The sequence below is a fragment of the Schistocerca piceifrons genome, chromosome 2 (assembly GCF_021461385.2).
Source record: "Schistocerca piceifrons isolate TAMUIC-IGC-003096 chromosome 2, iqSchPice1.1, whole genome shotgun sequence".
Classification (NCBI taxonomy): domain Eukaryota; kingdom Metazoa; phylum Arthropoda; class Insecta; order Orthoptera; family Acrididae; genus Schistocerca; species Schistocerca piceifrons.
In genome coordinates this window covers 1,091,027,373-1,091,043,615 of record NC_060139.1, presented here as the reverse complement: position 1 = coordinate 1,091,043,615, position 16,243 = coordinate 1,091,027,373, and the positions used below count along the sequence as shown (strand labels likewise).

Sequence of the window (16,243 nt, the reverse complement as noted above, 5' to 3'; positions counted from 1 at the left end):
TGCCAACACTACAGTCTTCACTTCTTCCGATCTGACCATGTAAGTGTAGAAAAGTTGTGGAATGTTTTCAAAGAGATAAAGTCGACAGCAATTGAGAGAAATATGCCACATAAATTAATAAGTGATGGTACTGATCCTCCATGGTACACAAAACGGGTCAGATCGTTGTTGCAGAAGCAACTAAGAAAGCATGCCAAATTTAAAAGAGCGCAAATTCCTCAAGATTGGCAAAGTTTTACAGAAGTTCGAAATATAGTGCGTACTTAAATGCGAGACGCTTTTAATAATTTCCACAACGAAATTCTGTCTCGGAATCTGGCAGAAAACCCAAAGAGATCCTGGTCATACATAAAGCACACCAGTGGCAAGACGCAATCAATACCTTCACTGCGCGATAACAACGGTGAAGTCACTGATGACAGTGCCACTGAAGCAGAGTTATTAAACACGGTTTTATGAAACTCCTTCACCAAGTAAGGCGAAGTAAATGTTCCTGAATTCCAATCAAGAACAACTGCCAGGATGAGAAACATAGAAGTAGATAACCTCGGTGTAACAAAGCAGCTTAAATCATTTAATACAATAGCTCCATATTTAACAATTATATACAACCACTCGCTCACAGAAAGATCTGTACCTAAAGACTGGAAAATTGCTCAAGTCGCACCAATACCCAAAAAGGGAAGTAGGAGTAATCTGCTGAATTACAGGCCTATATTACTAACATCGATTTGAAGTGGGTTTTGGAACATATACTGTATTCGAACACTACGAAGTACCTCGAAGAAAACGATTTCTTGACACATAGCACGAATTCAGAAAATATCGTTCTTGTGAAACACCACTAGCTCTTTATACTCATGGAGCATTGAGTGCTATCGACAGGGGATGTCAAATTGATTCCATATTTTTAGATTTCCAGAAAGCTTTCGACACCGTTCCTCACAAGTGTCTTCTAACCAAACTGCGTGCCTACGGAATATCGCCTCAGTTATGCGACTTGTAACGTTCTCTGGCAGCACGCATACAAAATGAAAGTTAAAGGAACATTTCGATGTATAATGCTCACTGTAACAAATAATTTATATGTATTTCTGTTAACTGAATTTCAAAAGGACACTTAATTTTGTGAGGGAAAGTATACTTACGAATTTTGCTATTATAAATGATTATTCAAAGAGTGTGAAAAACAGTGTTGGCTCCACAGAAGAAACGATATGTAATGAGAAATGACAAAGACTGTAGAAGAATTAGTTAAGATATAAATAGGCAATATATTGTAATAGAATCGCTTGTCTTCTGCACGGACTGAATGGAGAGGAAACTGTGACGTTGCATTAGGCTCTTATGTAGTCTTCATTTCCCATAAGTCGATGATCGACTCCATTTGTAGCTGGGATTGTAAAAGGTGTGTAAAGATTTTAATTGTTTGTGTTAATATATATTTATCCAGTAAAATCTGTTTGTAACAATTACTGCGAAGTTCGCACCGGACATTACGCATTTTATTTAAGAAATTTCAGCATTTTATTGGATATCGCTGGCGGTGCGGAGCTGCGCCGCGAGAGAGTAGTCTGCAGCAGCGGCAGATTTAAATATACGATCGCTATAACGACCACATCCTAAAAAGGGTAAAGGAGAGGTGAACGAAAATAATAAAGTGTTTCTTTTCATAGCATTCCAGACACAGAATAGAAGGAGTTAGTAGATTTTATCGTGTGCATTTACAGGTGGATACAAGCTGCAGCTTTTGTAAATTGTAAATTTTCATTCAAAAAAGTGATAAATTCTGAACATATCATAAAGTGTATTGAAAAGTGCATAATTTTCATGAGAGCTTAGCAATACAAAAAAGAAAACATTGTCATATGGTAATGATAGTCTTATGCTTCAAAGCTAGTCGGGGTATATCCAGATAAACAAAAATCCACTGCAACGTGAAAATGTTTGCTAAGTTCAATGGACAATAATATTTTCATTCTTGCAGAAACAGCTTTAGTACTTGAATAAAAGTGAAACTTGAATAATTATTTTGGAATATTCAAAGAAATTCATTGTTATTAATCTGCAACTGAGTATTTCATACGTAAAATAATAATCACAGATGAAAAATTAATTGCAACCTTTCATTTCTTATGTCCATCCATGTATATGTTAAGTTCAATCTCAACGGTTTCCCAATCAAATTAAACGCAAAAAGCAAAGACAGTTTAAAACCAGACGGCCGACCCCCGAATAATTAAAACAAACAGAATCGCATTACAGACTGGATTCGTGATTTCCTGTCAGAAAGGTCACAGTTCGTAGTGATAGACGGAAAGTCATCGAGTAAAACAGAAGTAATATCCGGCTTTCCCCAAGGAAGTGTTATAGGCCCTCTGTTGTTCCTGATCTATATTAACGACATAGGAGACTATCTGAGTATCCGTCTTAGATTGTTTGAAGATGGTCTGTCATTTACCGTCTGGTAAAGTCATCAGATGATCAAAACAACTTGCAAAATGATTTAGATAAGATATCTGTATGGTGCGAAAAGTGGCAATTGACCCTGAATAAAGAAAAGTGTGAAGTTATTCACATGACTACTAAACGAAAACAGCAGATTTCGATTACGCGGTAAGTCACACGAATCTGAAGGCTGTAAATTCAGCTAAATACTTAGGGATTACAATTACAAATAACCTAAACTGGAACGATCACATAGATAAAATTGTGGGTAGAACAAACCAAAGACTGCGATTCATTGGCAGAACACTTAGAATGTGCAGCGGGTCTATTAAAGAAACTGCTTGCACCACGCTTGTCCGCCATATTCTGGAGTATTGCTGTGCAGTGTGGGATCCGCATCGAAAAAGTACAAAGAAGGGCAGCTTGTTTTGTATTATCACGAAATAGGGGAGATAGTGTCACAGACATGATACGTGAATTGGAGTGGCAATCATTAAAACAAAGGCGTTTTTCGTTGCAACGGGAACTTCTCATGAAATTTCAAACACCAGTTTTCCCCTCCGATTGCGGAAACATTCAGTTGGCACCCACCTACATAGGGAGAAATGATCATCACGATAAAATAAGATGAATCAGGGCTCGCACAGAAAAATTTAAGTGCTCGTTTTTCCCGCGTGCCGTTCGAGAGTGGAACGGTAGAGAGACAGCTTGAAGGTGGGTCATTGTACCCTCTGCCAGGCACTTTATTGTGAATAGCAGAGTAATCACGTAGATGTAGATGTAGATCTTCCAAGAAAAGTCGTATGATCAGTACTGCCTCGCGTGTTCCTACATTTCCCGAAATATAAACGGATCTTCGCCACCTTCTTTTGTAAAGAATTCGCGTTAGTATTTTGCAATCGTGACATATTAAGCTGTTAGTTCGGTAATTTTCGCGCCTGTCAGCAATTACTTTCTTTGGAATTTGGAATTATTACCTTCTTCTTTAAGTCTGAACGTATTTCTCCTGTCTCATACACCTCGCACACCAAATGGAAGGGATTCGTCATGACTGGCTCTCCCAAGGCTATCAGTAGTTTCGGCGGAATGTACTTTACTCCAGCGGCCTTGTTTCTAGTTAGGTCTTTCAGCGCTCCGTCAAATTCTTCTAGCAGTATCGTCTCTCCCATTCCATCTTCATCTGTGTCCTTTTCTATTTCCATAATATTGTCTTCAAGTTATCTCGCCTGTATAGACCGTCTATATACCCCTTCCGTCTTGCATCTATCCGTTCTTTGCTTAGGACTGATTTTCATCTAATCTCTTGATATTCACACAGGTGCTTCTCTTTTCTCCAATGGTCTCTTTCATTTTCCTGTAGGCGGTATATATCTTTCTTCTAATGAAATATGCTTCTAAATCCTTTCATTTGTGCTCTAGCTATTCCTGATTATCCATTTTGCACTTGTTGACAATCTCATTTTTTACACTTTTGCATTCCCTTCCGCCTGCTTCATTTGCTGCGTTTATATGTTTTCAACTTTCATCAATTAAATCAATATCTGCTGTCTTATCCAAGGGTTTCTACTAGGACTTGTGTTTTTACCTTAAAGCTATCCATTCGTCTTTTACTGCATTCCTTTTCCCTGTTCTAGTCAGTCGTTGCAATTGCTCCCTATGAAACTTGTAACAAACTCTGCTTCTTGCAACTTATCCAAGTCCCATCTCCTTAATTTCTTATCTTTTTTCAGTTTCTTTGGTTTTAATATGAAGTTCATAAGCAATTAATTGTGGCCAGAATCCACATCTGCCCTTGTAAATGTCTTAATTTAAAATCCGCTTTCATAATCTCTGTCTTACCACTATACATTCAATTTGAAACCTCCCGGTGTCACCAGGTCTCTTCCAAGTATATAACGTTCTTTCATGATTCTTAAGCCACGTGCTACTCTATGCAGAATTCTCGCAGGCGGCTTCCTCTTTCTTTTCTTTCCCACAGACCATATTCACCTACAAGTTTTCTTCTTTTGCTTTTCCTATTTCGAATTCCAGTTTGCCGTCACAATTAAATTTTCGTCACATGTATCTGAATAATTTCTTTTGTCCTTTCATACATTTCTTCATTCTCTTCATCGTTGGGATATAAACTTAGAGTACCGTGGTAGGTGTGGCTTTCGTGTGTCTCTTGAATATGATAATGCTTTCACCACGATGTTCATAGTAGCTTAGCGCATTCGTATATTTCTTACTCATTATTAAACTCACTCCTGCAATACCTCTTTGTGACTTTGTATTTATAACACTGTATTCACCTGACCAGAAGTTCTGTTCCTCCTACCACCGAACTTCACTAACATCGATTTCTCTTTTTAAAATTTCTAAAATACCTGCCTAACATGCTCTATTTAGCTTGGAGCACAAAATTTTTTCTTTGTTGGACATCAGTCTACTGACTGGTTTGATGCGGCCCGCCACGAATTCCTTTCCTGTGCTAACCTCTTCATCTCAGAGTAGCACTTGCAACCTACGTTCTCAATTACTTGCTTGACTTATTCCAATCTCTGTCTTCCTCTACAGTTTTTGCCCTCTACAGCTCCCTCTAGTACCATGGAAGTCATTCCCTCATGTCTTAGCAGGTGTCCTATCATCCTGTCCCTTCTCCTTATCAGTGTTTTCCACATATTCCTTTCCTCTCCGATTCTGCGTAGAACCTCCTCATTCCTTACCTTATCAGTCCACCTAATTTTCAACATTCGTCTATAGCACCACATCTCAAATGCTTCGATCTGTTCCGGTTTTCCCACAGTCCATGTTTCACTACCACACAATGCGGTACTCCAGACGTACATCCTCAGAAATTTCTCCCTCAAATTAAGGCCGGTATTTGATATTAGTAGATTTCTCTTGGCCAGGAATGCCTTTTTTGCCATAGCGAGTCTGCTTTTGATGTCCTCCTTGCTCCGTCCGTCATTGGTTATTTTACTGCCTAGGTAGCAGAATTCCTTAACTTCATTGACTTCGTGACCATCAATCCTGATGTTAAGTTTCTCGCTGTTCTCTTTTCTACTACTTCTCATTACCTTCGTCTTTCTCCAATTTACTCTGAAACCATCCTGTGTACTCATTAGACTGTTCATTCCGTTCAGCAAATCATTTAATTCTTCTTCACTTTCACTCAGGATAGCAATGTCATCAGCGAATCGTAGCACTGATATCCTTTCACCTTGTATTTTAATCCCACTCCTGAACCTTTCTTTTATTTCCATCATTGCTTCCTCGATGTACAGATTGAAGAGTAGGGGCGAAAGGTTACAGCCTTGTCTTACACCCTTCTTAATACGAACACTTCGTTCTTGATCGTCCACTCTTATTATTCCCTCTTGGTTGTTGTACATGTTGTATATGATCCGTCTCTCCCTATAGCTTACCCCTACTTTTTTCAGAATCTCGAACAGCTTGCACCATTTTATATTGTCGAACGCTTTTTCCAGGTCGACAAATCCTATGAAAATGTCTTGATTTTTCTTTAGCCTTGCTTCCATTATTAGCCGTAATGTCAGAATTGCCTCTCTCGTCCCTTTACTTCTCCTAAAGCCAAACTGATCGTCACCTAGCGCATTCTCAATTTTCTTTTCCGTTCTTCTGTATATTATTCTTGTAAGCAGCTTCGATGCATGAGCTGTTAAGCTGATTGTACGATAATTCTCGCACTTGTCAGCTCTTGCCGTCTTCGGAAATGTGTGGATGATGCTTTTCCGAAGGTCAGATGGTATATCGCCAGACTCATATATTCTACACACCAAGGTGAATAGTCGTTTTGTTGCCACTTCCCCCAATGATTTTAGAAATTCTGATGGAATGTTATCTACCCCTTCTGCCTTATTTGACCGTAAGTCCTCCAAAGCTGTTTTACATTCCGATTCTAATACTGGATCCCCTATCTCTTCTAAATCGACTCCTGTTTCTTCTTCTATCACATCAGACAAATCTTCACCCCCATAGAGGCTTTCAATGTATTCTTTTCACTTATCTGCTCTCTCCTCTGCATTTAACAGTGGAATTCCCGTTGCCCTCTTAATGTTACTACCGTTGCTTTTAATGTCACCAAAGGTTGTTTTGACTTTCCTGTATGCTGAGTCTGTCCTTCCGACAATCATATCTTTTTCGATGTCTTCACATTTTTCCTGCAGCCATTTTGTCTTAGCTTCCCTACACTTCCTATTTATTTCATTCCTCAGCGACTTGCATTTCTGTATTCCTGATTTTCCCGGAACATGTTTGTACTTCCTCCTTTCAACAATCAACTGAAGTATTTCTTCTGTTACCCATGGTTTCTTCGCAGCTACCTTCTTTGTACCTATGTTTTCTCTCCCAACTTCTGTGATGGCCCTTTTTAGAGATGCCCATTCCTCTTCAACTGTACTGCCTGCTGCGCTGTTCCTTATTGCTGTATCTATAGCGTTAAAGAACTTCAAACGTATCTCGTCATTCCTTAGTACTTCCGTATCCCACCTCTTTGCGTATTGATTCTTCCTGACTAATATCTTGAATTTCAGCCTACTCTTCATCACTACTATATTGTGATCTGAGTCTATATCTGCTCCTGGGTACGCCTTAAAATCCAGTATCTGATTTCGGATTCTCTGTCTGACCATGATGTAATCTAATTGAAATCTTCCCGTATCTCCCGGCCTTTCCCAAGTATACTTCCTCCTCTTGTGATTCTTGAACAGGGTATTCGCTATTACTAGCTGAAACTTGTTACAGAACTCAATTAGTCTTTTTCCTCTTTCATTCCTTGTCCCAAGCCCATATTCTCCTGTAACGTTGTCTTCTACTCCCTCCCCTACAACAAAATACGATTCAGAAAAAAGTGCGAGACGGAAAGCTGTGGTTCATACTTCAAACTTTCTCCAAAAGATCTGTTGAAAGATGCTAAGCATTACATGGGCTTACAACCTTATCCTTTGAACTTCACTATTTAGAAAACTGACAAATTTTTCAAGGTTTCGCCTTTGTGTACACGACTTAGTCCCGTTAACCGCCAGAAGCAGCCCGCCGCCCCACTGGTTAGCCGACTCTCAACAGCCCAATCTATCTCCGGCGTCGCGGCGCACACGCCTAAACAACACCTCTCTGCCATCACTACGCTCTGGAGGGAAAACTGTTGGCCACAATCGATCAAACCAAAGAGGCAGCAAGGCACTGAACGATCGTCGAGGATCACTGGAGGCAAAGACTGCTGACACATTGCTGAACCTCCTTGTACAGCACGGCAGATGATATTTCCCATGGTTCCACTTATTGGAGTTTTTTCCCATTTTATTCGCGTTTGGAGCGAATAGAGTGAAATTTAAATACTCTGTGCGCGTATTAATTAGTTCGATCTTGTCTTCGCGGCCCCCTACCTGAGTGATACGCAGGGAGCCGTAGTACATTCCTAGATCCCTCACCTACTGGTCCTTGAAGAAAATAAACGGAGGTTCGTGAAACAGATAATGTCTTGCTACTTCAGTTTTTTTCAGCATATCCGTGACTTTCATCCATGGATCAAACAAATCCGTGACCATACGTGCTGCCTGTCTTCTTTACTTTACTTTTTCGTGTCCGGAGATTTGTTTCAAAGCCTTTCAGCCCAATGTCGGGCGAAGTCCAATGTTTCTCTCTTCTCAAGCCATAGTTCGTCAAGCGTACACCTTGTGGGGCAGATGGAACACTGTAGGAGGTGTTCCATATCCTGAACTTCACCACAGTCGCATTTGTTGTCTCCTTCGTCCTTAAAGCCCCATTTGGCTATGTTTGCTTTAACTCATGCTACGCCTGTTGTGATGCGGTTCAGTGTTCTCCAAATCTTCCAGCTTGATGTACTGCCGCTGGGTATTTCTCGTGAGGCAGGGTAGTCCTTTGGAGGCTCGTTCAATTCGCTAGTGAGAAATCTCTTGCGGGATTTAAGTCTGCTACGTCCACATGAAGAACCATGCAGCGGGTGGCGCTCGTCGAAAATCCGTTTAAATTTTTCTGTATGTTCGTGCGCAATTCTTCGGGATTCAGGGGATGAGAATCCAGCTGCTTTGTATATTTTCCCAATTGGAGAGGGTTTCGTGCATCCTGTAATTAGCCTGCATGTTTCATTAAGGATTGTAGTGACTTTTTTGGCATGTGTGGATCGAGACCATACAGAGCATGCATATTCTGCCGTGGAGAAGCAAAGTGCTTGGGCAGTTGTTTGTAATACAGTCGGACTAGCTCCCCATTTACTATTCGTCAGTTTTCTTAAAATGTTGTTCCTGGCAGCAACTTTTTGGCAGGTTTTTTCACAGTTATATCTGTACGTCAGTGATCTATCCAGCACGACACCGAGGCATGTTGGTTTGTCCGTATGGTCCAGTTTGTTGCCATTCCAGGTGACGTTCAGCTTCCTGTTTGCCTGTTTTGTGCGGAGGTGGAAAGTGCTAACCTGTGTCTGAGATGGATTTGGTTTGAGGGAGTTCTCTTTATAGTATTCAGACATTACGTGTAGCGAGCTTTCTAATTTCCCTTCTACTTCCTCGAAGCTATTTCCTTGCCCTGTAATGGCCAGATCATCGGCATACAAGAAAAGGGTAGTACGTTCCGGTGTTGGTTGATCATTGGTGTATAGGTTAAATAAATAGTAGGGGGGCCAGCACACTGCCCTGGGCGAGACCGTTCTCTTATCCACGCCATCGGCTTTTTTTTCCGTCCAGCATTACATAGAACTGTCTATTTTGCAGCAGAGATTCATTGATTTTTGTGAACTGATGATCCTTAAATGTACAGTGCAGTTTTTCCATGAGCTTTCTGTGGTTGACGGTGTCGTATGCAGAACTTAAGTCCACCAATGCTACACCTGTTGTTCGTTTTCAAACCCTTCCTCTATGTGTTCTGTGAGTGCTAGTATTTGAGTGGTAAATGATTTCTCGGGTCTGAATCCAGCCTGTTGGGGAATGAGCTTTTGGTCTGCGATATTTGCTATGCGGTTTAGGATTATTCGTTCGTACAGTTTGTACAGATGGCACAGGAGTGCTATTGGGCGGTAGTTCTTCGGTTGACCTGCGTCTTTCCCAGGTTTTAGTAGCGCCACTACCTTTGATTTCCTCCACATCTTTGGGATCTTACACGTTTTCAAGCAATGGCTAAAGAGCTGCAGGATCCATTGCTTGGCACTAGGTCCGAGCTGTTTGATCTGTTCCACGCATATATCGTCGACTCCCGCTGCTTTCCTGTTTTTCATTGAGTTCATTCCGTGATTAAGATCTTTCATGGTAAATGATATTTTGAACATGCTTGACTCTTGACTCTGAATTCTGCTGATTTTTATTTTCTGGCATTTCTTGTTGGGTTTTCCATTTAGTAGGAGCTGATGGGCAATTTGATTGGGTGTTACTGGAGAGCATTGTTTAGCTGTCCCAAAGTCACAATTAAGTTTTTTTATTAAGTTCCAAGCGACTTTGCTACTGTGGGTCATATCCATTCTTTCCAGAGTTTCGACCCATTTCCTTTGTCTTGATTCACTAATTATTTCCATTAGTGTTTCTCCACATTAGGCTACTTCTTCACTAAAGGGGTATTGTTCGTAAAGCATTTCGTACTCCCTCAGGATGTTCTTTGATTAGTCAGAGAGACATGGGATGAAATGCTCTCTGCAGCCTCGGGGTATGTGTCTTCGAGAAATCTTTTGGAGGGTCTCGACAAAGTTTGATAGTTTTCTGGAATTGGGTGTAGATTTTTTATTTCTGCATCCAGTTCCACAGCATATTCTGTACATTTAGCTTTTTTAAAGTTGAAGCGCCTGCGGAATGGTATTTTCGTTGTTCTCAAAGCAGCGTATACTTGGATTCCGATAGGTCGGTGTTGTGTTTTAGGAAGAGGTGCGTATGCAGATTTTAAGCATCGGTCTTCCACGTTTGCGCTTACAAAACAAATATCAGGGTTGTATTCGCACTTCCAGATTTTGCTGCTGAACGAGCATGGTAGCTTGGGATTATGGGTCAGGGATAAGTTATTTATTTCCTCCCACTGCTCTAATTTATGTCCGTTGTCGTCTGTATGTTTGTAGCCCCATGATGTGCTGTGGCAGTTGAAGTCTCCTAAGATGAACTGTGTTTTCTGGTTGTTGAAGTTTGGCGGCAAAGTCAAGTTGAACTTCTCTCCGGGCGGCTTGTATACTGACGTTACGGTGAAGGTGCTACACTCGACAGTCAGTAATTCTATGTTATTGTATGTAGTTCTGTTAGTTGATATTATGGCCATCTCAGGTTTTGTGAAGACAGCGCTGCCATATTTCGGATGTGGATTTTCTATGGCTAATTTCATTCCTTCTGTTTCTGGTCTTATTGCCCCTTCTTTCTTGTGTGTTTCTTGTATACACAGTATGTCCCATTTGTGCGTGCGGCAAAGTTGTGATATGATTTGTTGTTTGTTTTTGGTGCTACCCTCTACGTTTAGGTTTGCAATCGCCAGAGTTGGCTCTGAGAAGGGACCATTCTTTTTGCTTTTCCGGTGTTGGAAGGATTGGCCGTTGTATTTTATTGCAACGTTTCGGGGGGACGCCGGCATTATCTGACAGATGATTCTCGGTCTCTTATCTCAGATAGTGCACGTGTGGAGGCTGCTTCCCCGCCTGTCTTCAATATCATCAGTCAGTTCTATTTGGAATGGGTCCTGAACACTTGGGCAGTATTCTAGGATGGGTTGGTTGTACAAAATTTTCTGAAAGCAGACTTAGTGCATTTTCCCATCACTTTATCAATGAAATGATGTCTGCCACCGGCTTTACCTTTGAATGAGCCCATGAGGTCATTCTATTTCATATCCCTACAATTTTTTTACACCTAAGTATTTGTATGAGTTGACTTACTATATTTCTGGTTCAATGAAAATGAGTGAGAAACTACCTTCTCTATGTTTTGATCAATGCACAATTTTACAGTTCCGTGGTTGTTTATCAGGTGAATAGCTTTTTCTTTTCACTACAGTACTTTAACTTTATTATAAAAAGAAAACATAAGCAGTTAATGCATAAATAATATAAATGGATAGTCCGGTACGGTATGTCTTTAAATATCAATTACAAGGTCGATATTACAACTAGCATCCCCAACGTTAGATTTATAAATGGCTTCACTCTCCGTTCTGAGATACACTATGTGATCAAAATTATCCGGACACCTGGTTGAACATGACTTACAAGTTCGTGGTGCCCTCCATCGGTAATACTGGAATTCAATATGGTGTTGGCCCACCCTCATTCTTGATGATAGCTTCCAATCCCAGATGTGTTCTACAGGATTCAGGTCAGGATTCTGCGCAGGCCAGTCAATTACAGGGACTGCGCCACAGGCCGTGCATTATGAACAGGTGTTCGATCGTGTTAAAAGATGGAGTCGCCATCCCCGAATTGCTCTTCAACAGTGGGTAGCAAGAAGGTGCTTAAAACATCAATATACGCCTGTGCTGTGATGGTACTACACGAAACAACAAAGGGTGCAAGCTCCCTCCATGATAAACACGACCACACCGTAACACCACCGCCTCCGAATTTTACTGTCGGCACTACACACGCTGGCAGATGACGTCTGTCCACCGGGCATTCGCCATACCCACACCCTGCCATCCGATCGCCACATTGTGTACCGTGATTTGTCACTCCATACAACGCTTTTCTACTGTTCAATCGTCCAATGTTTACGCTTCTTACACCAAGCGAGGCGTCGTTTGGCATTTACCGGCGTGATGAATGGCAATGGCTTGTGAGCAGTTGTTCGACCATGAAATCCAAATTTTCTCACCTCCCGCCTGTCATAGTACTTGCAGTGGATCCTGATGCAGTTTGGAATTCCTGTGTGATGGTCTGGATAATGTCTGCCTATTAAACATTACGACCAACTGCCAGCGGTCTCTGCCAGTCAACAGACGAGGTCGGCCTGTACGTTTTTGTGCTGTATATGTTCCTTCACGTTTCCACTTCACTATCACATCGGAAACAGTGGACCTAGGGATGTTTAAGAGTATGGAAATCTCGCGTACAGACAGTGACAGCCAATCACCTCACCACGTTCGAAGTCCATGAGTAACGCAGAGCGTCCCATTCTGCTCTCTCACCATGTCTAAAGACTACTGAGGTCGCTGATATCGAATACCTGTCAGTAGGTGGCAGCACAATGCACCGAGTATGAAAATCTTATGTTTTTTGGGGTTCAGGATACTTTTGCTCACATATTGTATCTACAGACCATGTGATTCACAAGATATTGAAATTTTACTACAAACATAAGCTCAAAGTAACTGAGTTTTTAATTGACGTTCCATGAAGACTACATCCTGCAGCACCATGAATTCTCCTTTCCCCTTTTGGGCCTATTTTGTTCTTCTGTAACTATTTCAGTGAAAGAATTTTTCACATACATTTCATACTCAAGCTTGTAAAATGAGAATTCTGTAATGCATACTTTTCAAGAGCCAGAACCTTTACAGTGTTGCGCAAAGTTTTATTGTTTACCTTGTTTCATTCATAATCATTTATTTTTTTCTGTCTTTGCTCTTCTTCCGTTATCAACATCAGTATGTACGTCAACCCCAACACTCGGTAAATAAGTCTTACTGTTCCAGTAACAAAACAACAGAAATTACAACAATGGCAGTACGTAATCTATGTTTGTATCAGCTCTTCTTGCACTCAAATGACGACAGATTAGAAACCGTACTCGAGCAGAGAAAGACAAAAACACAATGATCTGTAAGCTGATCGCAGATGGAGTTAGCGTACACTGTCCGTCCAAAACGTTCTGAGACTGATTTCGCTCCTGGCGCACACGCGACGTCACAGCAGTACCTAGGGGCGCCTTTAACTAACAACTGTAAACAACGGCAAGTTATGAGCAGGTAGTGTTAAGTAGCTACGTAGTGTGTCAACGTTATTGTATCACAAATCACCGTGGAGAGTCATCTCTAAGCTAAAATTTTTCGGAGGAGAAAAAAGTTTGTGTACTGTTTGTCCTCCATGTCCTGTATGCCGAACAAAAAACACCGACGTAAATGCCATCCGCGACTTGACTGAAACACAAAACACGGGCAATATTTCCTGGAAAAAATCAACGCGGTGACTTGGTGTTCTCAGTACAAACACAGCAAAAAGAAAAAAGGCAAAGTGCAGATATTCACATGAACGGTTAATGCTTTGAGGACCTAACCGACATCCAAGCCAATGTGACCTACGAGTTGAACAACATCCTAAAGAAGGACTTCTGTGACAGCTTCACGTGGTTATACCAACGTTCTGTGCGTTGTACTGAAATGAGATGATACTATGAAGAGCACTTGAAAAGCTGAAGCCACCTTCACATTTACCCATTTTTTATTGATCAAGTCTGGAAATTTTTTGGACACATGGGGTAGATGCTGCATGTGACGTGTGTGTGCGTGTGTGTGTGTGTGTGTGTATGTAACTCATTTTCGACCCACGATTGGGATGACTTCTTCTTCCAATAAGACACAAATTTACTATTAGCTTTTGTTCCCCTTGTGTAAAGCCCTTCATTCACGTCAAATCATATGCTTGCCAAAGGAGCACTCCGAGTAACTTTTAATTTACGAATATCTGAAAGCATCGTGCTCTGTAGAGGCGTGTAATCCTGGAAGATCCTTTCGATCGCAACTCATCTGCACGTTAGTATTGAGGAATTGACGACCATGCCAACCTTGGACCCTGTGGTATCTGCAATGGCTTGTGACTGGGAAGAAGTCCTGTGACGTAATCGTCCAATGATGTGCTTGCATTCTCCCCTACCTTTTCATACAGACAATCTACAGTGACTAGTAAGATCTCTTCTTATAAACTGACTGTTCTGAACAGTTCATGGATTTAATATTTCTTTTGTAATATGTAAAAAGGCAAAAGAATTGTGCACTTTTCTCTCTGGCATCTGATTTGGTCAGCGCAAATGGACGAACTCAGAAGAGACACCTCACAATCAAATGTTCCACTTGATGGAAATTCATTTCCCAGATACACTGATAAGCCTTCCGGCGATAAAATACAAGGGCTGGTGTGATAGCTAGCCTGGATGTGGTTTTTAGGCGGTTTCCCACATCCGAATAGTGAATACTGAGCTGGTACCCATTCCGAAGCCTCAGTTACACGATGTATAAGTTGTCACACTTTCGCATGGGACAACACTGCATGTAGACAGATGGGTTAAAAAATTCTATCCAGCAAATTCTATCCAGGACTAGCAGGACGTGGTGGAGGGGGGGGGGGGACGGGTGACGACAGGGAGGGCATTCGGCGACCCTGCACCATTAATACTGACAAATCCAGACGAACATGACGACCCCATGTAGATATGGTATAAAGGGCAGGGGAAAAGAAAAAGAATGCAATACCTTTCGGCGGTTTAAAGATGTCTTTTCTGATGCATTGGTGTCAGTTTTCTTAGAAACTGGCCTGTCGTAATAAAAAAAGTACTTGTCCCAGAGATAAAATTATGATTTACATTTCAGGAATCAAGAAGTGTACCTGAAGAGAAGAAGCGGGAGGTGATTCCTGTAGACGTGGCAGTCTACTATGAAACGCTGTGCCCTTATTCCAGGGAATTCATAACCAGCAAGCTGCTGCCGGCCTACCTCAGAGCCCCGGAGCTGATGAACCTTTCGCTAGTACCGTACGGTAATGCAGAGGTGAGTCATTGCTTACTTCGCAAGTGAGAATGGATTATAAAGAAATTCAGGTCATGTACTCTCAGTTCTGCTAGTGGCTGGTCGACATTGCAAAGGAAGTATTGTATTGATACTATAGTATTTACCACCCAACACTGGTCTGCTGCAGCTGTATATGCTAGTCTGTCTTGTTGAAACATTTTCATATCTATGTAACTATTGTACCACACATCCATTATAACATCATTGTTGTTTGTTGTGGTCTTCAGTCTGTAGGCAGTTTCGATGCAGCTTCTCCACGCTAGTCTATCCCTACAAGTCTATTCATATTTAGATAATTAGTTTGAATGTTTTGGTTCTGATCTATTTCCATATCTTCCCTGGGCAGGTAACCTGAAACCTTAGCAATTAATTCATTCAACGTACTCAAACGTTTTATTCTCTCTGATGAAGACTGTGTTTTGTTCTGTTGCTGTATCTCCTTTATTTCTAAGCCAAGAACGTTTTAAGATAGGTCATTGCTTTATGGAATTACTATAAAAAGTTTTCGTTGTTGTACATCTGTAATTGCTTTGTACAGATAACATACGCATTTTGTAATTAATTCTTTCGGCTTGCTAAGGATTTTATTTTCTTTGATGAAGTTTATGTTTTATTCTGTTAAATGTTCACTTGTTATTCCAGTTACCGTCACTGATTTGTTCTGTTGGGTAGTTTTATGCATGCAGCATAGCTTGTTACTATGTTGTTATTGTTGTGGTCTTCAGTCCTGAGACTGGTTTGATGCAGCTCTCCATGCTACTCTATCCTGTGCAAGCGTCTTCATCTCCCAGTATCTACCGCAACCTACATCCTTCTGAATCCGCTTAGTGCATTCATCTCTTGGTCTCCCTCTACGATTTTTACCCTGCACGCTGCCCTCAAATGCTAAATTTGTGATCCCTTGATGCCTCAGAACATGCCCTACCAACCGGTCCCTTCTTCTTGTCAAGCTGTGCCACAAACTCCTCTTCTTCCCAATTCTATTCAAAACCTCCTCATTAGTTATGTGATCTACCCATCTAATCTTCAGCATTCTTCTGTAGCACCACATTTCAAAAGCTTCTATTCTCTTCTTGTCCAAACTGTTTATCGTCCATGT

General features: G+C 41.2%; 1 protein-coding gene across 1 annotated transcript in view; it reads left to right on the top strand.

The window, feature by feature from the left end:
- LOC124777327 (gamma-interferon-inducible lysosomal thiol reductase-like) overlaps positions 1-16,243 on the top strand; it is a 123,304-nt gene that overhangs the window by 12,601 nt on the left and 94,460 nt on the right. Inside the window, exon 2 of the mRNA XM_047252686.1 lies at positions 14,947-15,123. Within this exon, the coding sequence (XP_047108642.1) occupies positions 14,947-15,123 (177 nt within the window). The remainder of the gene's footprint in view (positions 1-14,946; positions 15,124-16,243) is intronic.